Source organism: Rattus rattus, chromosome 4 (genome assembly GCF_011064425.1).
Source record: "Rattus rattus isolate New Zealand chromosome 4, Rrattus_CSIRO_v1, whole genome shotgun sequence".
NCBI lineage: Eukaryota > Metazoa > Chordata > Mammalia > Rodentia > Muridae > Rattus > Rattus rattus.
In genome coordinates this window covers 110,106,119-110,131,858 of record NC_046157.1, presented here as the reverse complement: position 1 = coordinate 110,131,858, position 25,740 = coordinate 110,106,119, and the positions used below count along the sequence as shown (strand labels likewise).

Genomic DNA, 25,740 nt, shown 5'->3' with positions numbered 1-25,740 from the left:
AAGAAAATCGGTTCCTAGAGAGCTCAAAATTACACTTAAGAAATCAGTGGATAGCTAAATTGAAACATAGATGTATCCAGTGATTGCAGAGAGAGTTTAGATTGTCCTGCAGTGTCCCAAATATTGTGCTCATTTAGTGGTATTCAACAGATTACTGAACTTAAGCTACTTATGTGCTGGGCCTCAGAGTAAGGTCAAACAAACACGCTGTGCTTTCCAGATGAACTCATCCCACCCTTCCTGCCAGGGCAACTCCAGAAACTGTGAGATCTGGGGAGAGCCTCAGCGGTTATTGGCTCCACAGGCTGCACATGAGCGTTTGTGTTGTTAAGAGAATTACAGGCTAGATGGCTCAGTGGTTAAAAGCACTGACTGCTCTTCCAGAGGTCCTGAGTTCAATTCCCAGCAACTACATGGTGGCTCACAACCATCTGTAATGAGATCTGATGCCCTCTTCTGGTGTGTCTGACAGTGTACCTGTATACTTGAAATAAATAAATAAATCTTAACAAAAAAAAAAAAAAAAGAATGACTACCATCCAGGGGGGGAAAAAAAAAGAGAAGGGTCAGCCTGAGGAAATTAAAAACAAAAACAGAACCTGGCTTAATATTTTCCTTTTTGTGTAAATATTGAGTTTATATTCCAGTTTATTTTATATTACACACACACACACACACACACACACACACACACACACACACAGTGTATTCTGATCATACCAACATCCATTTCCTCTTCCTAGCTCCTTCCAGGCCCTCCCAACATGCTTCCTGTCTTAGTCAGGGTCTTATTGCTGTGAACAGACACCATGACCAAGGCAAGTCTCATAAAGGACAACATTTCATTGGGGCTGGCTTACAGGTTCAGAGGTTCAGTCCATTATCATCAAGGCAGAAACATAGCAGCATCCCGGCAGGCATGGTGCAGGAGGAGCTGAGAGTTCTATATCTTGTTCTGAAGGCAAATAGGAGAAGACTGGCTTCCAGGCAGCTAGCAGGAGGGTCTCAGAGCCAATGCCCGCAGTGACACACCTACTCCTCCAAGGCCACACCTCCTAATAGTGCCATTCCATGGACCAAGGATCTTCAGACCACCAGACCCCCACCTCTTCATATTTTTCAAGAATTATAGTTAAGCACTGTGTCATTTCTGAACAACTGATTAGCCGGCAGTTTTTATATCAGCACTGTGACACAAAGCACCAAATACACAGAGCACTTTGAAAATGTACTTCTGTGTACGGAATTGGTGTAGGTGATACAGGATAGAAAGTGAGGACCGGCCACCAGGAGGTGCCACAGCCATTCGCACTAGCCTGATAGCAGATCCTCTGGGACCCTGACTGTGGAAATGAAGTGACAGTTCCTCAGGAGGCTTGGTGACCAGACAGGACGATACAGGCTAGAGGATACAAGAAGTTGGAGGTAGTCAGGGTAATGAGTCCTTTTGCCTAAGATATATGTCAAATTTAAGAGCTCACAGCTTTGGGGTTGGGGATTTAGCTCAGTGGTAGAGCGCTTGCCTAGCAAGCGCAAGGCCCTGGGTTCGGTCCCCAGCTCTGAAAAAAAGAAAAAAAAAAAAAAAGAGTTCACAGCTTTAAGGACAACAAGGCACACGTGAGCAGAAGTAAACTCATTCTGTTAACAGACCATTAGCCCTTTATTTCTTCACTTGAAAGATGGCATTTTTATAATTGTTGTTTCCTTTTGGTGACAATTTCAGGGACAGAATCCCCGCTTCATGCTGGAGCTTTGAATGTGCTGAAAAGCTAAGACCGATCCTAGACTAACTTGTCGGTAGAACACTGATTTCAGGCCACACACTTTGATTTTAGTGCCTGATCTGTTCACTAGCTCCTCCTCTGCCCTCTCTCCCAGTTATGACTTCATCTACAAAATGTTGTCAATATGTTGTTTACTTGTTACCATGGGAATTGAATGAAACAATGGCAAGTTCTGTGCCCAAGGTCTGGCACAAGCAGGGAAAGTCAGCAATAGAAACTTAGTATCGCCTTTATCTGTTTTGTTTTGTTTTGTTTTGTTTTCATTGACAGCAGAACAAAAAGAAAAGCAAAGGAAAGAAAGCAAATTGTAGGGTGCTGAAAAATAGCTTAGCGGTTAAGAGCACTGACTGCTCTTCCAGAGAACCCAGGTTCAATTCTCAGGATATACGTGGTAGCTCAAAAACATCTGTGATTCCAGTTCCAGAGGATCCAATGCCCTCTTCTGGCCTCTGAACACCGAACACACATGAGATTCACAGACATTCATGCAGGCACACACGCATACACATAAAAATTGAAAATGAATAAAAATAAAGCTTTTAAGCCATTTGATTTTTCTGCCTTATTTTTCTCCTTTTATTCATAGAAAAACTCAGGCACAGTGACTTACCTGTAATCCCAGCTCATAGGAGGTGGAGGCAGAGGCAGGAGGACCAGGAATTCAGTGTCATCTTTGGCTGTATTGAGATGGTGTCTCAAAAAGAAAATAAAAGAAAAACACTTACGTTGGGGTAGTCCTGCCTGCTGATTCTTGGGATTAGTTCTTGGCCACTGGAGAGCTCTATTCAGAAATGTTTGACAATAACTTGAAGAGTGTTCCCTCTGTTTTCCTGTAGCAATACCAGTGTTTTGGGTTTTAAATTATGGTATTTCATTTGATTTGAGTTGATTTTTATGCAAGGGGAAAGAAAGGTAAGAATCCAGTTTCACTATCCTGGGGTGGAATCCAGTTTTGCCCACACTGTGTGTTGAATGAGCTGTCTTTTTTCCCCATAGCACTTTTTTTTTTTTTGCCACTTCTGTCCAAAAATTAGATGGCCTCAGTTTATCAGTCTGTTTCTACATCCTTGCTTCTGCTCTCCTTTTCTAACTGCTCTTATGCCTGAACCCATCTCCCCTTGAGATCGGTTTGGCTATTCGAGATCTTTTCTGGTCCCATATGAATACTTGTATTGTTTTTTTTTCCCCTAGACCCATGAAGTATGATATCTGAATTTAAGTGGATATTGCATTAAATCTGTAGGCTAATTTTGGTATATAACCATTTTTTCACTAATTCTACCAATCTAGGGATGTGGAATGTCTTTCCATTGTCTAGTGTCTTCTCTGATTTATATATGCAGTGTCTTGAAGTTTTTGTTGTCCAGGTCTTTCACTTCTTTAGTAAGTTATTCCTAGCTACCTTATTTTTTTTTTTCGAGTGATGATGATTAAGGTATTTTTCCCAATTTCTTTCTTTCTTTCTTTTTGAGTTCATTGTTACTATACAGTGGGAATATGTGAAGAGAAAAGGTTTCTGCATAGCAAGTAAACTGTAACAGAGCTGAGAGATAGCCCACGGGATGGGAGAAAATCTTTATCAGCTGTACTTCAGACAGAGGGATAATAAACGGAATTCTCAAACACACAGCGAGAAGTAGACACCAAGGAAACAAACTGCCCGTCTACAAATTATTTAATGAGGTGAACAGATGGTTCTCGAAAGAAACACAAATGGCCAATAACCAACTTTTTAAAAGTGTTTAGCATCCTTGCCTACGAGAGAAATGCAGATTCAAACAACACCAAGTTGTTGTCTTACCTTAGTCAGACGCTATTACTAAGAAATCTGACTACAGATGCGGTAAAGGGCGTGGGAAGAAGGATCCAGGATCCTTTATTCACTGAACTGAAAGTACGAACCAGTGCAGACATTATGGAAATCAGCTTGGAGGGCTCCTGGGGGGCGAGAATTAAAAAGAACCATCCTAGGTCCCAGCTATTTCACTCCTGGGTGTAGATGCAGAGGTCTCTACATCCTACCACAGACATGAGCCCACGCCCATGCATAGCGCTTCTCTGTTTGCAATTGTAAAGAAACAGAAGTAGCCTGAGTGTCCATTAGCAGAAAAATGGACAATGAAAACCTGATGTATGCACACTTGGGCTACTGTTCAGATGTAAGATAAAGTAGATTTGTAGGTAAATGGATGTACCTGGAAAATATAATGTTAAGTACAGTGACCTAAAGTCAGAAGTGTGTGTGTGTGTGTGTGTGTGTTAGAGAGAGAGAGAGAGAGAGAGAGAGAGAGAGAGAGAGAGAGAGAGAGAGCACAAGAGAGGGTCATATTAGGTAATGAGGAAGGATGGAGTGTAGGTACCTCCCCCCACCCTATGCTGGCTATATGAATTTGACATTCAATGCAAGAGCCATTTTGTAATTTAAAAGAATCCCATGTGGTTTTCTCTCTGAGGCAGTGCCTGGGGAGATTAGACCTTCTTTTTATCCCTCTAACCACCAGTGTACTAGGAGTTAGATATGACATCAGTGAACACATTTGTCACAATGACCAGCTTAGAAAACCTGGAGGTGTTTCATAACCTGACACTCTCCTGCTTTTCCTTCTCTTTGAAACATATATCAAATGATTTTTATTAATAATATTACTTAAATTTCTTTAATTTTATTGCTATATGTAAATGTAAATTTTATTGCTAAGATAAAGTATGGGATTTTTATAAAAGGGAGAGACACAGAAAAAGTAGGAAGGGAGGGGAAGAGAGAGGGAGAGGGGAAGGGAGAGGTATTTTAAAAGGTGTGTGTGTATATAAAACCCTCTCCAGTTTCCCATTTAGTATTATTTCTGGGTCCCACCTGAGTTAAGTTCTTCTAATCCCACCAGGATTACTCTCCTCCCATCACCAGTCTCCTTTACACACTAGTGCTGAGTGTTTCAGGTACAATATGCCGAAGACTAGATTAGGTATTTCTGTAGAACAAGAAACGTATTTTCTCACAGTTCCGGAAACTAGAATTCCAGAGTCAGGGCATCAGCAGAGGCACTTAAGGTTTTCAAGGCCTTTCTCCTAGCTTCTGGGGGATCATGACTCAAAGTGGCCATCTGACGTCAGTCTCCCCATAGTGTTCGCTCTCTGTCTAATCACTGGTTATTAAAATCCATCATGAACTTTGATGCTCAGATTTCTGTCTGCAGTTAGTTAGACTTCCGGTTACTAGAGAAACTCCATTTAAGGAAGGAAAGATTTATTTTGCTTCACAGATTTCGAAGTGTCAGTGCATGGTCAGCTGGCTCCAACTCTGGACTCTAGGCAAGATAACACTTGAGCAAACAGGGCATGGTGTGTAAGAGCTGCTCGCCTTATAGTGTCCAGGAAGAACAAAGAAGAAAAAGATATGGGAAAGAGACATCCTTCCATAGCCCATCCTCACTGCCCCTGGCCCCACCCACTAATGTCCCATAAACCATCAAGGAATAAGTCTATGAGTGACATTAGAGACCTCATGACTCAATCACTTCCCGAAGGACCCAGGTCTGATCATGCTGCTTTAGGAGTTATGCCTTCAATACATACAGGACCCCTTCATGGAGATACTTTATAGCCAAACAACAATAGGTGCTAAGACCTCCCCAACTCATTGTTCAGCTGCAAACCGGAAGACTTGTAGCCATCATCACTAATACAACTCAAGCCTGGCTCCTGACCTCCCTCCTATCTCTTCCCTATCTTGGTTCCAGTTCTCAAAAATCTATCGGGTTATAGTTTTGATGTTGCTTTCACTTTGAAACCTTCAAAATGGTTCTAGAACTCAATCTCTTTTCTCACAACCACTACTGATATTCTTTAATTTTTTTTAAATTATTATTTTATGTGTAAGGGTGTTTTGCCTCTATGTCTGTCTGTGGACCATATGTGAGCAGTGCCCGCAGAGGCCAGAATAGGAAATCAGATCCTCCAAACTAGAGCTACAGACAGTTGTGAGCCGCCATGTGGGTGCTTGGGATCAAAGCCAGGTCTTCTGGAGGAGCAGCCAGTGCTCTTCACCCCTGTGTCACCTCTTCAGCACATTTTGCTCCTCGTTTCCAAGCTTCCATTATCTCTCACACAGATTCTTATGAGTATTTCCTAATAAGTTCCTGCTAGTGTTCTTGCTGTTATATGTTGTGGCCTTAGCATAGCTCTGGTAGTCAAAACTCAGCACATGTCACTACTCCTCCGCTACTACTACTGCCATTGTCTCCCATGAGTGAATTCCTACTCGTTCCTGGAGAAATGAAATTCTTTCCTCTATTGTTGAGGGGTCTGAATACTTCCCTCCCCTCTGTCCTCTAGTCTTTTTTCTATGCCCTCTTCTGTGGGATCCAGCCACTGGTCCACCAGCTTTCTGTCTAAGAAATCAGGCTAACCATCATCCTTGTTCTCCCTATTCTGTCTGCTCAGAATCCTCTTCCCTGGTACCTCTGTGGCTTGAATCTTCGTTTACTGGAGGTCTTACTCCAAACTCACCCTTTCTTAGACTCCTTACATCTAAATTTCAATGCCCCCCCCAATTTATTTTCTCCCCTCTCCAGCTGTCTTTCCCCTTTGATGTTTATGCATTCATCCTGTTTCTTTCTTTTTTTTCTTTTTTTTTTTTTTTTTTCGGAGCTGGGGACCGAACTCAGGGCCTTGCGCTTGCTAGGCAAGCGCTCTACCACTGAGCTAAATCCCCAACCCCCATCCTGTTTCTTATGTATCTACTACTGTCTGCTCATCTTTCCCAGCCCCACCAGATACATGCTTACCAGAATGTAACAGCAGAAATAAAGTAGCAACATTGTCTGTTGGGTGGGCAGCTGGAGAGTCAGGAGCTGCCTAAGCCTGGCGCAGTGTTCTTTCCTGCCACATTGTATTTCAGCGCTGTTCTAAGAACCTAAAACAATCTGTGGAAAAACAAAGGTCCCTGCTGTCATGGAACCAGTGTTAATGAGTATGCATACTTACTTATCTGTGTGGAAGGAGAATAGGGACACAATGAAAAGAAACAGACTATAATAAATTATTTGATATTTTAAATGGTGTTAAAGCCAATGGGATAAATTAAGTAAAAAAGATTGGGACTTAAGGAGGGGGGATATTTACAATTTTACATAGCATGATCATAATTGACTTCTTTGTGAAGCTATGCTTGGGAACTAGAAAGACACCAGAAGATTCAAATTTCATGCACGGTCCTCTTAGAGTGTGGATATAGTCCAGCCTCAAATAGTTTTATGCATTGATAGCTTCATGTGTTCCTGGTACTGCTACTGAGAGGTGATTGGATCAGGGGAACACTAACTTCATTAATATATTATTCCACTGGTGAATTCATGCTGAATGGGCTATGTACTGGTGAGTTTTATGTCTGCTCGACACAAGCTAAAATCATTTGGGAAGAAGAAAACTCAATTGAGAGCATGACCCTACCAGACTGGCCAGTGGGCAAGCCTGTAGAGCATTTCCTTGGTGGCCCATTGTAGGTGGTGCCACCCCTAGCATTAAAACCTGCAGAGCATTAAAATTGGGATGAGTAAGCTACAGAGAGCAAGCCAGTAAGCAGCATTCCTTTATGTCCTCCACTCCAGTTCCTGCCCTGACTTTCCTTCATAATAGACAGGTAAGCTACAATGTAAAATAAGCCCTTCTCTTTCCCAGTTACTTTCTCTCAATGATGTTTTATTAAAGCAATAGAAACCTTAACTGAGACAGACTTTTAGTGGGTGAGGCCTGGGTGTGGCACATAGGACATTGAAGCTGTACCTTTGAGGGTTTATACAGGTCCTGGTCTCTGTTGCTCTCTCTGCTGCCTGGCTGCCATGAGATAAGCAGCCTTTGGTCCAATTATACTTTCCTGCCACCATGTTTCTGCCTTCTTGGCCTAAAAGCAACAGAACCAACTGACTATGAGTAGAGACCTCTAAAACAGTGAGCTGAGACAAATATGTCCTCTTTGACCTAAGCTGCTTAGATCAAATGTTTTCTCATGGTGACAAAGATTTAACTCCCTAATAAGAGACTGTATGCTATCACAGATGCATAAGTGTCCCAGCTACTCTTTAGACTTAGAATCAGAGCTGCTTGTTGACAGGATATATATGCCACTGTGGAAAGGCAAGTGTGAGCATGCTCTGTGTGTGTGTGTGTGTGTGTGTGTGTGTGTGTGTGTGTGTGTGTAACACTTAAAGCATACCCATCCAAGTGGCAAGCGAGTGCAATGCAGAAGGAAGTATGTGGTATTCAATCTGTAGAGTGACTGCATAGCCTGGAAACTGAGTTAACCTAAAGCTCAACTGTTCTAACAAAGGAGAGTCCAGTAAAGACTTATAAATTACACTTTTGCTCAGCACTTAACTATCTCAGAAAGCTTAACTTAAACACATTTTGCTCTCCCTCCCACCTTGAAATGCTACCAAAAAGTAAATTTAAAATAGACAGAAGCACAAGGGTGAAGAAAACTCCAGAAAAGGTCACACATAAATGATGCAGATGTTATAGTAGACGCTGATGTGCAGGTGATAAATGCTGACTGATTTGGCCTGGTCCAGTGGAAATGTTCCACGCTGCGGCTGAGCTTGCAGTGAGCAGTGAAAAACAGCAGTGGGCAGATTAAAACGAAGTAAGTTGAAACCATGCTGACAAATTGATGAAAGCTGTAGGAATCGTCCTTATGAAAAACTAGTGGCATGAGAACCAGAAGAAAATCCTACACAAAGACTCATTCAGACCACAAATTCTTAAGTACCCTATCATTTCTGGACCACATCAGAAGCCAAATCAAAGCTCTGGATTCAGGGACATTGGGCACGTCTAAGAAAAAGAGTGTATGGTTACTTGAGAAACTGTCCTAGCATAAGCTAATGAGATGGCTCAGGGGATAAATTCACTCTCCACCAAGCCCTGTGACTTGAGTTTGATTCCCCAGAAGCACATGATGGAAGGAGAGAGCTGACCACTTCAAGGTCTCCTCTGGCCTTCACATGTGCACTAAGGTACATGTATGCACACACATATGCATGCACATACAAAATAGGATACATGAGGTGTAAAAATAAAATAATACATGAAAATGTTCTGGCATGGGAAATGAAAACAAGGAATTAGAAGAATGATCCACTAAGAAAAGATTCCGTACCCATGAAACAAGAACAGAGTAATTCTTAAGAAAGGAAAATTCAAAGAACCAGAATTTAGAAACACAATAGACTATCTGGAAGAGAAAAAAATATTATGGATATTAGAGCAAGAAGACAAAGATAAAGGAAACAAACATTATTAAGCAAATACAGAATTAGTCTTAACACCCAACCAGGAAACCCTAAAAAATGGAAGTCATATTTTAAAGACTTCATGGTGTCTTTCTAGAAATAAAGGGTTTATATTTCCAGAATAAAACAGACCACCCGGGAGCAAATGTATTTATAGACTCGAGCTATGGAGGTAGCTTGGTGACAGAGTGCTTGCTCAGCACTCACAAAGTGCCAGGATCGATTCCCTGCGCCACAAGCAAAGGTATTTTCCCATAGTAAATTGTACTTTTGGTTATAAATATTGATTGGCAGATATGAATAGTCGTGATTTTAACTTTAATGAAATTTGCATTTAAATGTAGGCAAATTATTAAACGTTTCACCCCAATTATTAAACCACTTGCTTCCCAATATAATGAAATAAAAGCAGTTGCCAAAAGCATTGTGAAATTTCAGACCAAACAGAACAAGCATGTCACAGGCTAAGGACAGGAATCAAAATGGCATTAGGTGACTCAGCAGCCACACTGGGACTCCCAAGGGTGCTGAGCAAAACCTTCAGGGACGTAAAGGGAAATAACTCGATTCTATATGGCATGAAACTGAACCCAGGAGAAGGATAAGGTAACAATATTATATAAAGTCTCAAAAATATTTGCTACATACTTTCTACTTTATAGCCAAAAGGAGAATGTGCTTCCCCAAATGACACAGTCATCCTAGAAAAAGAAAAGAAAAATATGGTATCCAGAAAACTGTGAATCTATGGTAGGCATGGTATTGGTTAAACTAGCGACCCTGCTGGAAGATGCAGGATGGTAGAGAGAAGTGTGGATGTATTTGTATAGACAAACTCTGTGTTCCTGTGTCAGGGGAAGAGTTCAAAGGGGCCGACACTGACTTATTACATAGTTGAAATTCTCTAATCGGAAAGAGTCCAGAAATAGATACATACATCTTTATCGCATGGAAGCTTTACCTGAATTATAAAGATAAATGTGTCTCCTTCGACAGATTAAAAACATCAAGGCTAGTTCACCTTGTGGTGCAATGTTTTTCTATTTGCTGTCAGCCTGCTCTCTGTTCTCTACATTACTCTCTGGTAGGTAGGGTTATCTAAGGTTATAAAGACTCACCCATACCTAACAAATCGGTGGATGTGAGAGTCTCTGTCAGTAATCAAGAATGGGGAAAGGTAGAAAGGAAGAAAGCTGGGTGTTAACCCTTATTTTATTTAAAAAGTAATAAATGGAGGCCAGAGCGCTGGCTCAGTGGGTGTCGGCTGGATGACCTTCCTACCCACCCAAGATGGGACAGTTGGAGAGTCACCGAGTCATGGTAACCATGACAGAAACAAATTCCTAAGGCAGGAGTGCACAATAGTATTCATAAATGAAGGATGCATCAGTCACTCAGGGAAATGAATTACTTTGAAAGCCAACAACGTGCATCAAAAGAAGCATGTGTCCTGGCTTTGGGAAACGAACCGAAGAGCCAAGGAGAAGAACTTGCAGGGGAACTTGAGGTAGTGAGTGGTAAAGAAACACATCCTAGATCAGCAGTCCCCGAAAACAAACAGAATCTGAGTAGCGATCATCAGTGGAAACCCACCCTCCAGGGAGAACCTAACTTCCCCATCAAGCCTTCACATCGACATGAGATAAAATGAGAAAATGTGCTCCCCATCCTGAAGGATGCAGCCAGCAAAGTCCATGCCGAGAAAAGGCTCTGAGAGCAAATGACTTGGTTTCTCCAGTTAATAATCTGCGAGGACAACTCCAGAGCACAGAAAAGAAATTAGTTGAGGTAGAAGAAGCAGTCTAGCCTGTGATCCTTCTTGGGTCTGCCTCAGATCAACTGAAAACAGACACAGATAATCAGGGAAGTTTGAACATTGGCCGGCCTTTTAATATAGTATTAAAGAGGTACTGTTAATTACTAGGGCTGTGGCAGTACTAGGAGTTTTTAGTGCAATACAAAATTACTTAGAGGTGTAAAGTGTTTGTCACCTGAACATGAGGGCCAAAGTCTGGAGTCCCAATACTCTCATAAATTCCAGCTGGCTGTGGCACGGAGAGTGCCAGCACTGGAGAGCAGCTAGCTAGCTAGACTAATTGAGTCTGCAAGTTAAGGGTTCAAGGTAGAGACCTTGACTCAAAATATAAACGAAGTGTGACCAGGGGAGGCCAGACATAAACTGCTGACCACCCCGTGAACACTCATGCACACATGACCCCTCACATGTGAGAAAAATGCATATAATTTTATTCCTACATAAAGGTATGGGAGTGTACATGCTGGGAGGAATTTTTCTTTGTAAAATTTTACAATCCATGATTTACTACCTAATGGGTCCTAATGATGAAGGGTTTTTAAAAGCAAACCATTCCAAAGCAAACACGTTACCAAGAGTATTCTAATACTGTAGCACTAAACTCGTGTGTGCACGTTTCCACCATGCGTATTGAATTGCAGCACCGAGGGTCAAGCCCATATCTTTTCACATAAGGCTCTACCACTAAGCACGAACTCCAACATCTGTTTATTTAGAAAGGCGTCTTCACATATGGCCAGGCTAGGGTCAACTTCTGCTTCAACTACCCTGCTTTGGATGTGTGCTTAAAGCGTGATCACAGTAACAGATAAACACTCAGAAGAAAGCGTTTGCCCGTGTCCTGAGCTCTTGTCTCTATGGCAATACCTGAGAACAAATGTCTGACTGGTTGGTGGTTTCAGAGGTCATCTGAATCAGTTGTTTCTAGGCCACCGTGAGGTAGAACATCCTGGCGGAAGGCATGGATGAACTAAGTTGCTTTTCTTGCCATGGCAAAGAAATAAGAAGGAGGGGAGAGGGGAGGGAGTTAAAACAAGATACAGAGCCCAAGAAAATGCCTGCAGTGAACTACTTCATCTAGGTCCCATCCCTAGACATGTCCACTTCCTCTCCACAGTGCCCAGGGCCAGAGAGATGCTGACTCCGCAGTTAAAATCTCTAATTGTTTCTTCTTTCAGAAGATTAAAACTTCGTTCCCATGCCTGTTGCCCTGCTTTCTCATAATGTCTAGCTCCGGGGATTCAGCCTCCTTTTCTATCTTTCTCCTGTACCCACACACGTGTGGCAGAGGCACACACACACACGCACGCACGCACACACACACACACACACACACACACACAAAAATTTAAATAATTAAAAAAAATCTTAGGAGTCCACCTGTAGGTTAGTACAATGACAAGATGGAACTTTCATGACCCAGTCAATGATCAATGATCGGTCTACCAAACCTTCAAGATATGCAAAGCACAGCCTTGAATTAAAGCAAAGAAAATGTTAAAATGCTTGATAATTTAAAGGAATTAGTAGTAATAGCCAATACAGCATACACTAGACCAATGGCTCTCAAGTTTCCCAGTGCTTCAGTCCTTTATGTTGGGGTGACTCCCGCCAACCTTAAAATTATTCTTGCTGCTACTTCATAACTATAATTTTGCCAGTGTTATGAATTGTCATGTAAATATCTGTGTTTTCCAATGGTCTTAGGGGACACCTGTGAAAGGGTCATTTGACCACCAAAGGTTGCAGTACACGGGTTGAGAGCTACTGAACTAGACATTCCTATAAACCTTCCATAAAACCCTAACAAACTAAAATAGAGGGGAAGGGTAATCAGGCTATTGCTTTCCCATCAGGGGTGCACAAGACCGTACATCATAACAAAGCAAAGTAACCATGAAACACTGCTATCTCATGGTCAGACACATAATTCCCAAAAGAAATTCATATAACCAAAAACAAACACACACAAAACACACACACATATAATTAACCTCAAGATTTTGAATTGCCAGAAAAGGTAAAATTCTTAACGAGTGTTAACACATTTTATTGTTGACTCAAGGTCAAAAAAGGGCTTATATGACGGATGACGGTGTAAGTTAGGAAAGCCTTTCTGCAGAGCCCTTTAGCATCATGACCCGAGTCTTGAAAACATTTATAACTGGGGACCCTACTAGGCTCTTAGACTCTTCAGTATCAACATGATCAGAGACATCATCACAGTTTGTGTCTTCTAATGGCAATCCTCCCATGGGTAAGCTGATTTTTCATCACGGAGTATAAATTTCAGAGTAGTGGGATACTAGTCAGCAAAAAAAAGGAGGGGGGATTGATTATACACATAGTGTAAATGGATCTTAGAGTATTATTAAGAACAAAGAAAGAAAAGAAAAGATCAAAGTGCCAAGCGGAAGGCATATTTTGGAAGCCGCTGATGTTGAGTTCTGGAAGAACCACACTTGTCCACATTTAAAGCAAGGGGATTTCTTACAAGACTGTGAAGAACTTCCTGGCTCAAACTCATCCCCTTTCCTTACCTTATTTCTTCATTTAACTATGTAAGTTAGACTTCAAAATCCATGTGTTCCAAGAGCTAATCAAACAGGCAAAACATTCACCCCCTGGCCTTAATTGGAAGGAGAGCTGGGACACAATACTGTGTGTCTGTCAGTATGGTTCCAATTTTGTCACATAGCAAATGTCAACCGAGATAAGAAAGTCGAGATAAAAAAGGCATAGCCTGATGCACGTGTACAACCTTTGTGATCGGAGAAACCCATAAAGAGCCTCGAAGCCCCACTTCACATCGGATTCCGCCTTCTCTACATTCCAGCTTTGACACTTTGGATCTCCAAGTGTAGAGAGCATGTGTACCTCTGCCCCTGATCACCTCTCTCCTCTGTGGCTGTTTAATCCGTTCCATCTCCTGCTCCCAGCTCAGTATTGACCGCCTCAGAGAAGGACCTTGCGCTCCCTGAGTCCAACCCTCCCTCTTATAGCCTAGGTCAGATTGCTTTTGCTGTTACTCTGTCAAAACATCTAATACAAGCAGCTTCAAGAAGGAGAGATTTCCTTTGACTTGTAGCTTCAGAGGGTTAAGTTGGTGGGTGTCTGGTTCTGTTTGGGGGCCTAGGGTGAGGGAGAGCATTGGATGGAGAAGTGGTTGATGTCAGAGAGGACAAGAAGCAGAGATAGCGAGCCAGGGACCAGGTATAATGTTCAGGCGTGCGCCGTGGGGCCCCTCCCTCCAGCTAGGCCCACCTCCTAAAGTTTCCACAACCAGCTGGGGTCCAGCCACTCAACAGATGAACCTTCAGGGGTGAGTCATCTAAAAGCCCGAGCATACCTCTTCCGTCTTCAGGACACTTAGACACTTTCACTTCTTTGGGTCTACAGGCTAGCCTCCAGAATGACAAACTTGCCCAATCGTGACACCAACTACAAATTTGAAAAGTTTTCCCATACCACCCTGCCCTTGATAATAAGGCAGGGAAAAAAACAAACAAACTCACAGAATTCATTGAATCCCATTGTAGTCACAGTCGCATTTGGGTGTGGGGGATGGAAGGGGGAATACAGAGTAGAACACAAAGAAGGTAGAGTCCTAGCCCACCAAATATAAAGCTCTTGCGATGGACACTCTGTCCCACCAACACTGTGACTTACGTAGAATATTGACCCTCAGGAGGCTCCCCAGAGTTCGGTGCCCAAAGACTTCCTGAAACCTCGTTATGTAAGTGTGTGATGGGTTTATTGACTGCCCATGTGTTCGAACACTGTGTCATTAGTTGGTTTTATTTATTTATTTATTTCTGCCTGTGTCCAACCTCTACTTCAGATGATTGGGTGTGGACGTCTCAACTCCTAGTGACCCTGTTAGCATGAACTCCTAGGTGTGTTCTCAAGGATTCACCACCTTCAGCACATGCCTGCCCCTGTTGCTTTAGGAAAACCCAAGGGTTGACCTTGCTCTCGTTCATTGTTGATTGACTAAGCAGCAGCACATGGGGGCGGGGGTGCTTAATGTACTTGCTGAAAGAGCAAGCAAGGAGATATACTTTATTAAATCTTCCTGCTAACACAGCACTCGTGTCCTGATTTGAATACATCACCAGTTATTGTTAAGACTATAGTTCAACAATATGCCTGATCGAGATAGCCCCCAAAAGGAACTCAGAGGCCCTCTGTTTGTAACAAGCAGTGCCCTTAACCACTGAGTGAGGAATTAAGTTAGGCCGAGTCCAAGGTCTCTCCCAGCTCCGACGACAAGCTATTTTTTTCGTTAGAAGACAAACAAGCTATAGCAAGTTTACAGGGTCCCATGAAACCCTGAATATGTAACTTTCCAATAACATAGAAACAGAGTAATTCAGTTGATCTCCAAAATTTGTATTTAATATATGACAACATGGGTTTGAGTTGCAGCAGCACGGAATTATTAGTTTGATGAAATTTGGCTCTGTGGCTAAACAATCACAAACCTTATTTTAATCTATGGTTAATTGTATCGTGTCACTCACATTGGCCTAAGGTGGGTTCCTGGGAGGTGGCTGATAAAACGGTATGTCACCACGCAAGAGTTACCATGCCCTCAAAGCATAGTCCTAACAGTTAAAGAAGAACTAACTTTTGAAACATTGGTTTTAATTCAAAGTAATACATAGACATTCAGCTATAACCAGTGTTTCAAAACTCATTATCAAGCTGATTTATTACAAGAAGTAAAAAGTTCTAGATCCCTTTGCAACACATACACACACACACACACACACACACACACACAAATGCCATGCTACTGATGTGTTTGTAAAACGCTACTTTCGTGTTGCCGTTCCAGTGTTACCGCAGGCAGTCACCCAGTTTGAAGAACTGGTCGGAATGGCAGAGACCCTTCTTAAGAGTGGAGGGGCCATGTCCACACCAGCATCCACTCTCTGGAGAGCAACAAACAACTCCTCCCCAGATTCGTTTGCCTCTCTGTGCAGTAATTCCAACTCTACTTCCAGCTCCCCAAGTTCCCTGAAGGCTGAGGAGGAGCAGCAGCCTGGCGAGAAGCAGGTTGGTTGACCATCTTCCCTCTGGTTCTCTGGAAAGGGCCTAACCCAGGAACTAAGAGAGGAGTGAGGCTGTGGGGTGCCATCACCAGGTAAAGTCTAGACAGGTCCCTACCATTAGAATCCTGTCACAAGGAATCATCCGATGTTAACAATGAGAGGCAATATTTGTGAACCAGACACTGAGTTTACAAAAACTAAAAGCAAATAAATCTGGGGGGGGGGGGGAGATACCTGCAGCTTTTGAACTATAAAATTCTTAGACCAGTTACAGAATTCAGAATTCTGTGTTAAAGTCTTTGCAGCATGTGGGCCTCTGCGTGCTTGATGTGCACAACATTTTGGTTTTCCTTGTTCCTTTTTTTTTTTTTTTTTTTTTTTGAGCTGGGGACCGAACCCAGGGCCTTGCACTTGCTAGGCAAGCGCTCTACCACTGAACTAAATCCCCAACCCCTTCCTTGTTCCTCTTAATCAAAAAGACAGAAACTAAAAGGTGTAAAAATTTTGTTAGTTTCAGGTATAAGCCTAAGAAAATGGCTCCTCCAAGGTGGTAATGAAATACCAAATCTGAGTGTATGTGTATATTTTATATTTTTTTTCTTCTGAGTATCCTCAGAATCTGAGTGCCTGAATCTTTGTAGATAATTTCCTATTGCCATGCAACAGACTGCCACAAACTCAGTGATATCACATAACCCAGATTTACTATCTCACAGTTCTGGAGTCCAGAATCCAATACAGAGCTCACGGGCACGAGCGCAGTGTTTGAACAGGGGCATTCTTCATGGGAGACTCTAAAAAGGAATCTTTCCCGGCTCATTTTTGGGTCACTAATGTAGAATTTGGTTTCTAGTGGTTGTGGAAATGAATTCCCAGTTTCCTTTTGAGTTGCAGAAGTCACCCCCACTTCTAAAATCCTCACGCTTGGCTTAGGGCCATCTCGCAGTTAAGCCCCACATCACATCTTTCCTCCTAGTTTGTTCCCTTGGTGTCGGTGGTTTTTTTGGACCCTTTCTTCTACCCCCATCATTGGCTTTTAGGACTCATTGAGCTCTCCCGGCTGATCAAGATCTCCAATCTCAAAATGCTTAACTTTAAAATACATTTATAAATCCCCAAGGAAGTAACATATCCACAGAGGCCAGAGGTTTAGGGGGTGCATCTTTTGAGAGCCATGGTTCTCCCAAACACTTAAATATGAAGAGTTGAAGATAAAGTTGACCTCAAGGCATCACATTTAGGTGACCCATTAAATTTGCATGTATTTGATGCAAAAACCTCACAAAGCCTGACAGGTGTTTCAAACATTATGATTTCCTCTAACTGAGATATAAAATATCTACTAAAGGTACAAAATACCTTTAAGAGTAAATACCACTGGGGTTGGGGATTTAGCTCAGTGATAGAGTGCTTGCCTAGCAAGCGCATGGCCCTGGGTTCGGTCCCCAGCTCTGAAAAAAAGAAAAGGGAAAAAAAAAAAAAAAGAGTAAATACCACCTTAAAGAGTAAATACCACCTTAAGGGGTAAATACCACCTTAAGGGGTAAATACCACCTTAAGGGGTAAATACCACCTTAAGGAGTAAATACCACCTTAAAGAGTATTGCTGTTTTTTCGGTATGTCTTAATTAGCATTTATTTTCTCCAGGTATCCTCTCTTTTTCTAATCTCAGTTATCATTTCTTATTTTGTAGTTCACGATTGAGAGATGGCAGATTGCCCGTTGTAATAAGAGCAAGCCTCAGAAATTTATTAATGATTTAATGCAAGTGCTTTACACAAATGAATACATGGCCACACACAGTCTGACTGGGGCAAAATCCTCTACTTCAAGGGACAAGGTTGTAAAACCAGCTATGAATCAGAACGAAGTTCAAGAAATCATAGGTGATCATTTGATTGCATTGTATTTTCACACAAACCTGAAATGATGTTACTGTTCACAATTGAGTTATTTTTTAAGTCCTTTTTTTGTTTTCAGATTTATTTTTTATGAAAAAAATTATAATCATCTAATATTGTTGTTAAATATGAAAAGACAAGAAAACTGAAATCTGGGTGTGGTGGTGCATACTTGTAATCTCAATGCTTGAGAGATGGGTGAGGGAGGGTCTGGAACTCAAGGTCATTCTGGGCACCACAGAAGAGTCCGCAGGCAGCCTAGGTTGCATAAGACCTCGTCTCAGAAAGGAAAAAGAAATGGATACTGAACTAAAGTAGTGTCCAAAATGGAGAAGTTTGAACTAATAAAATTCAAACAACAGTGTTTGTTACTCTTTTAAATTTTCAGTAACAATTTGTTTTGCTTTCCCTTTCATAGTTCTTTCTCTTGTGTTTCGTTTGTTTCTAGAAAGAGTTCATTTTAACCATGTGGTTTTAAAATGAGTGAGTCTCCTTAAAAATGATGATCTACGTTTCCCAATTTTTTGTTTTGTTTTGTGCAAATATCAAAAAAAAAAAAAGTTAGAGACTCTCTGACCAAACTCTTTACTTACTGTTTCTTAATAAGGGATTGATTTGTTGTGACTAATACTAGAAAGGAATAAAAATCAGTTCTTGAAAGCTTGGGGCAAAAACAAAGCTCATAAGAGTTTAAGCTGTCATGGGGTTGGGGATTTAGCTCAGGGGTAGAGCGCTTGCCTAGGAAGCGCAAGGCCCTGGGTTCGAGCCCCAGCTCCGAAAAAAAAAAAAAAAAAAAAAAGAGTTTAAGCTGTCTGATGTCCCGGAGCGACAAACATGCATGATTTATGTAGTATCGCCCTTCTGTGAGCTTCGGCTGTGCTTTGGAAGCCTGACCCTATTCATCTGATTAAATATGTCAGGGCAATGTGGGCTCCTTTTGGTATAACGGAGACAAAGCTGTGTTTTGCCTCGGTTCACAGGACGCAAACGCCTCACAAAGCGCTCCTGTGCGTGCCGCTGTGATCTCTTGCAGGAGTAACGAAGCAGGTGTTTCCCAGCGCCGATGACGTCTCCATCAGACGGATGATTGGACAGAAGCTCAATAACTGCACCAAGAAGCCGAGCTTGAGCAAAGCTCCGACCTCTCAGGAGATTAAGTAGATCGTAACGGTATGGCTCTCAAACCCTCACCGTCTTCCGTGCGACACTCTCTTCTGCTGTCTCTGCCAACGGGCTTTTTCCAGATGCTCACCTAGGGGACCCTAGGATCCTCTGAGATGTGTAAATCTGGGAAGATTTTGAGATCTACCAGAACCCGTCGCAGTATCTGAGAGGTTCAGTCAGGAAAAGAGACACCTTCCTGACAGAAGCAAGTAAGAGAAAGAGATCAGGATATCTCAGTCTCCTTCAGAGGTGTACGGTACCTCAATAACCTTTGGGGCACATGTAAATGTGTTCTGTCAGGAAGGTGTCTATTTTCCTGACTGACCCTCTCAGATACTGGGATGGGTCCTGGTAGATCTTAAAATCAGTTGTTATAATCTAATAAAGTTTTTTTTTTTCATAAGTCGGTCATTGCCAACGTGAAGTGAAATTTTGGCCGTTTCAGCTTTGCAGTGAATCTCTCTACTATAATTTAGTTTCAGCGTGCCCTCAAAGGCCCATGTGTTAAATCCCTTGTGCAAATGCGCCTGTTGGATTAGCACCATCCACTGGAACGCCTCTGTAATTCTCTCTTCCGGGTCATTTAACTTACAGAAGCTTAAAGGCAAGACCTTAGGCCTGCCTTGCCTCACACCCTGACACCCGAAATATTCTTCAAGGAAATGACTGTGGTGGTTGTTCTTGGTTGTCAAATTGACTACATCTGGAATTAACTAAAACTCAAGCATCTGGCTACACCTGCGAGGGATTTTTTTTTCCTTATTGAATCATTTGAGGTGGGAAGACCTACCCTTATTCTGGGCCACATGTTCTGGTGGCAGCCTACATAAATTTTCTTAATTTGGATACGAGTTTGCCGATCATCTTGATTTTTCTCAAAGAACCAACTCTCTGTGTCGTTGATTCTTGTGAATTTTTTTTTCTATTATTTCTATTTCAGCCCTGAGTTTCCGTATCTCTTGCTGTCTGCTCCTCTTGGCTGTGACTCCTTTTTTGTTTCGGAGCTTCCAGGTGTACTTTTAAGTTGCTGGCATGAGATCTCGCCCCCCCTTTTAATGTAGGCACTTAGAACTGCCTTCGCTGTGTTTTCGTTTTTTTCTTAATTTCTGTCCTGACCCATTTTTCCATTCAGTTGAGAGTTGTTTAGTTTGTCATGAGTTTGTAAGCTTTCTGTTATTTCTGTTGTTCTTCACCTCTAGTCCAGTAGTGTTTCAGAGGATGCAGCATGGTATTTCAGTTCTCTTGTATCTGTTGAGACTTGCTTTGTGTCCAAGTGTGTGGCCAATTCCGGAGTAAGTTCCAAGAGCTGCTGAGAAGAAGGTATATTGTTTTGTGTTTGGGTGAAATATTCTATAGGTCTCTGTTAGGTCCATTTGGTTTATCAGTTAGCTTCAGCATTTTTGTTTAGTTCTGTTGTTGTTATTGTTGTTGTTTTTGTTGTTGTTTTCTGGATGTATACCTATGTATTGGTGGGCTTGGAGCATTGAAGTTTTCCACTCTCGCTGTGTCAGGATCAATGTGTGATTCAAGCTGCAGAGGTGTCTCTTTATGAACATAGGTGCCCTGTGTGTGGTGCATGGACATTAAGAATTATGACATTCCCTTGATGGGTTTCTCCTTTGATGAATATGTAGCACCCTTCCCCATCCTTTCCAGTCAGTCTTGTTTTGAAGTTTATTTTGTGACATATTAAAATGGCTATACCAGCTTGCTTCCTGGGTTCATTCACTTGAAATACCTTTTTCAAATCTTGACCCTGAGGTGCTATTTACCCTTGAAGTTTGGATCTGTTTCTCTTGAATGAGGAAGAAAGATGAATCCTGTTTTCGCATTCATTACATTAATAGGTCAATTTATTAGGGAACTGGGACCATTGATAGTGAAAAATGTCAATGACCAATGATTGTCGATTTTCTGTTTTGTTTTTTTCCTGTTGGAAAACTATTTCAGCAATATATCTTTTTTAAAATTTGTATATATTTTTTTCTTTTTTTCGGAGCTGGGGACCGAACCCAGGGCCTTGCGCTTGAGCGCTCTACCACTGAGCTAAATCCCCAACCCCTAAATGTATATATTTTATGCATTTACATTTCAAATGTTATCCTCTTTCCCAGTTTCCCTCTCTCTCTTTCTCCCTCCCCCTGCTTCTATGAGGGTGCTCCCCCTCTCACCCACCCACTCCCACCTCATCACCCTGGCATTCCCCTACACTGGGGCATCAAGCCTTCACAAGACCAAGGGCTTCTCCTCCCACTGATGCCCAACAAGGCCATCCTCTGCTACACATTCGGCTGGATCCAAGGGTCCCTCCATGTGTACTCTGTGGTTGGTGGTTTTAGTCCCCTGGAGCTCTAGAGGGGTCTGGTTGGTTGGTATTGTTGTTCTTCCTATGGGGTTGCAAACCCCTTCAGCTCCTTCAGTCCTTTCTCTAACGCCTCCATCCGGGGATTCTCTGTTGCTCTTGTGCTTTGGTTATTCAGAGCCTGCTGTGGTGGTGTTGCTGTAGTGAAGGCATAATTTCCTGGCTATAATTGATTCTGTTTTTCCACTGGAGTCTAGCCATCTGGGTCTGGGATGATTGTAATTCTAGGTAAGGGTATCTGGTCTTGTCTTTGTTGAGTGCCTGTTTTGTTCCTTGGTTTCTGTTGCCCTTTCTGGTCTTAGGAGAGTATGGCGGCTTGGGTTGCCTGATAAGGAGTACTTCTGAGATCCTGCAGGTGTGGCCTCTGCGGATTCTGATTAGAATGCATTTCTTGTATCAAGAGCTGACATTTAGGGGTAGATGTAATCCACTTGAGGTGCAAGAGTAGTCAGGCCCTACCCTAAGGATCCCCAAGGGCCCTAAGCTCACCAGTCCCTACCCTGGACAACACCGCCCCCAAGAAACCGTATCAGCATAAAGCCCGCCTCCTGCTCAGTTCTTTGATGCTTCTTCCTGAGCAGAGGCAGCCACCCTCTTGTGTCTTTCCCAATACATTTCTTGTGCATATGAGGTTTGATGTACGGTGTGACTTTGTGGTATTCCTTTCTCCAGACTCCTAGGATACCTTTCCCTTCAGAGCTTTAACACTTCTAATGGAGATGGGCTAGAATTGTCCTGTGGGGTCCACAGGAGGAAAAGGAGTGTTCCACCAGGATCTACTTAGTTCCCTGGGAATGAGGCCAGAGATGGAGGAGAGGCCATTGCCAGTAGTCTGCTACAAAGCTGGGAATTAGACCTGGTTGCATATGGAGGAAAGGAAGTTGGTCTACCTGCCTCTCTGGCAGAGGCCAGCGGGTTCCCGTGGAGTGCCTGAGGGAGCTGGAGGCTGACACTGTGAGAGACCCTGTAGGATCTGCTGGAGATGGGGGAAGAGGGGAAGGGAAGCCACAGCAGATAGTCTGCTACAGAGCTGTGGATGAGACTGGGGAATTGAGTTTGGAAGAGAAGAGAGAAGCTCTAAAGGTCACCTCCCTGCTTCCCTCGCCTCTGGGCTTTGAGTCAGGTAAACCAGGTTTGAGAACTGCTAGCCAATAAGTAACCAGTAAACACCACTGAAGAAAGCGCGCGGGGGTGGGGTGGGGGGATGCGGGGGAGGTGTAGAAAGCTCAGGCTCAGTATATCAGACCACACCAAGCCAACATGGTTCCAGGTGGAGAGGTTTAATGAGAGAAGAAGAATAGAAAAGGAGCAAAGTAAAGGCCAGCCATGAACATGTGGAGGGGAGAGGAAGGTGAAAGGACAGAGAAAGGACAAAGTGGTAGAGAGCAAGAGAGCAGAGAAGAGAAGAGAGAATGAGGAGGGGACAAGCAGCCCCTTTTATAGTCAGGCTGGCTTGCCTGGCTGTTGCCAGGTAACTGTGGGGGAGGAGCATACCTGGCTGTTGCCAGGTAACTGTGGAGGAGGAGCTTAGACAGAATACCCACGGAGGTGAGGGGGTCGTTTTAGCTTGTTTTAAAATGTAGCTAATAAAATTAATTGTTTCAAATAAAAATATAAAAAATAAATAAAATTAACTAATTAAATAAAATAAAAATTTAAAAATTGTTTCCAATAAAAAATTAATATAAAATACTTTGTTTTCTATGCTGGGATTCCTCTAAATTACAAAGCAATTCATGGGACATCTTAATAGCAATAGCTCTCTCTTTTAGTACAAATTTTTGCACCTCTTTGAAGTTTGCTTTTCTTTTTTGCAGGTATCTTAAAAAATAAAACATGCTTGTTTCTACGTCAAACATTGGATTTTGCTGGAGAATGCGAGACACGTCGAGGATTGGCTGTAGTAGCCATGGCTTTCCTGGTGGAGCAGTCGGACTGGCTGTAGTAAGAAGCTGCATGCAGATCCCATACTAATTAACCAGTGATGCATCAAACCCGAGAATGTCTGTCAAACAAGCATGCGATACGGTTCCTTTGGAAATAACGCATCTTTCACAGCCCCGAATACTTCCCTGTAAACTAACTTAAGGTAATACCAGCTCGTATCACAGCAACAAAAACATCCACCCTTCCGGATCTCAGTCACTGTCTTCAACAAACGTTGGGAATTATTACTATCAGTGACTCCCCGTTACGCTTTTTATTTGGTGGGGAGGGGCTTTAGCAAGCACAGGTTTGGTAAAAATACATTGTCTACCCACACGAAAGGAGCAGAGTGAGCCTAAGGGACAATAACCATGTGTAACCAAGCAATGATGACTTAACATATAAGTGATCTAAAAACGTGCGAAGTAGGATTATGGAAAAAACGAAAAACATAAAGTCTTTTCCATCTTCAGCTATCCCAACGCACTCCTCACAGCCTAAATTCCCATTTTTGTTTATTAATTCCATGCACTGACTTTTTTTAATAGTCTCCTAGTCTGTGAGGAAAACATGCCCCTCAGTGTCCATTGTTATCCAGAACATAACTAGATTCAGGCATGTAATCATAAATACATCCCCTAAAGCGCACGTAGGACATGACATCATGCCTGATCAGCCGTGATACTAAACTGCTTTAATTTTAACCTGTTTACTTCCACTATAGCAGAAGGAAAATTAACTGAAAAAAAATACTGATTTAATAATGGCATGGAAGATGCCATTTTGTAAATCAACCAAAAATAGTCTTCAAAGACTTTTCCCTTGATAAAAGATCCCCGACTACTTTGCAATGAGAAGGTATACCCTTCTCTTTCTCTCCAGTCCCCGCTTCCTTTCCCTCTGAGACAGGGTTTCTCTGTGTGGCCCCTGGTTATCCTGGAACTCACTCTATAGACCAGGCTGGCCTCACACTCAGAGATCTACTTGCCTCTGCCTCCAAAGTTCTGGGATTGATGGTGTACACCACCCCTGCCCAGCGAAGCTATTCGTGAGTTTGTAGACTGATGTGGAAGCTTGGAAAGGGGGATTTCTAAAGTACAGTGCAGTGGACCCAGGGATTACTCTGTAAAGGTTGCTTGATATAACAGTGCAGTTGTGCAAAAACACATACTCACGATGAAGTAAATTATGTGACATTTGCTACTTTTAATTAAATAAAATTTAACTCCATTGAAAATGAATGCGCTTTCTTATTGTTCATTTTATTTCATAATGTATTCTATTCAGGGCAAAAATATTTTTTTTATCTAAGCAGAGGCTTCTTTAACATGTTGAAACATTTGTTTCTTCACTAAGAGTCTCTCCTGACCTCTTATGTGCCAAGCCTCACCTGCCTTCCATGACACTGCGGAGAATGGAGGAAGCTGTGAGGGAGGGAGGGAGTGTGTAAGGAGTGTGTGAGTCCTGAGTGTGTTAAGAGTGGGTGAAGTCCTGACTGTTTAAGGAGTGTGTGACTCCTGAGTGTGTAAAGGGTGGGTGAAGTCCTGAGTGTGTACAGTGTGTGAGTCCTAAGTGTGTAAGGAGTAGATGAAGTCCTGAGTGTGTGAGGAGTGTGTGACTCCTGGGTGTGTAAGGAGTGGGTGAAGTCCCGAGTAAATGTGTATTATTGACAAAGATGACCAAGTTTGGCTGACAGAACAAGGTACAGTCTGGGCCTCACTGGCCCACGGCCTCTACATACCGATACTGAGGAAATACTCTAAGATCTGTGATCCTCAGTGATGCTGGTCTCTTCTTTTTTTTTTTTTTTTTTTTTTTTTTTTTCGGAGCGGGGGCCCGAACCCGGGGCCTTGGTTTGTTAGGCAAGTGCCCTACCACTGAGCTAAATCCCCAACCCCGATGCTGGTCTCTTCTTAATCACTGATTTCTCAGCTCTGGCTAAGCAGCATCAATTGTTCCAGCAATGCGAACCTTTCAGTTTGGTGGTTCTTGTCCTTTGTTAATCACAGACAGTTCTTCAGCCCCAACTGACCAGAACCATAGATTCCTACTTCAAAATATCACAGGAGTGACTTTGATAGGCTTTGAAGAACTCTCAAACTCTAAGACTGCACAAGCCAGGTCTCTGCCTTATCTTCTAGGTTCCCAGGACAGCCTGTTAAGCTTTGAGCACTAACAGCTTTCCCAGCTCTGAAATCTTTCAACGATCCTTCCCTAACATGGTTAGGCCTGTTAGAACAATATCTTAGGGACCCAATACCAAGTCCTGTCTTCCGGTTTCTATTGACACGATAAAACACCATCCCCAGAAACAACTAGAGGTGGTAAGAGTTCATTTCCACTTATAGATGTAGCCCATGGTCAGAACGTGGTCCAGGAATAGAGCCAGGTGTAGAGAAGTCTGGGTGCTTATGAGATTACCCCAAGAAAACCAGACAAGGGT

At 42.5% G+C, this 25,740-nt stretch overlaps 1 protein-coding gene across 1 annotated transcript in view; it reads left to right on the top strand.

Moving 5' to 3' along the window:
- The window catches only part of Bend6 (BEN domain containing 6), a 29,930-nt gene extending 5,392 nt beyond the window's left edge, over positions 1–24,538 (top strand). Inside the window, exons 3-6 of the mRNA XM_032900892.1 lie at positions 15,727–15,947; positions 17,638–17,830; positions 18,879–19,015; positions 23,189–24,538. Of these exons, the coding sequence (XP_032756783.1) occupies positions 15,727–15,947; positions 17,638–17,830; positions 18,879–19,006 (542 nt within the window). The 3' untranslated portion in view covers positions 19,007–19,015; positions 23,189–24,538. The remainder of the gene's footprint in view (positions 1–15,726; positions 15,948–17,637; positions 17,831–18,878; positions 19,016–23,188) is intronic.
- Positions 24,539–25,740: the final 1,202 nt, after the last annotated feature.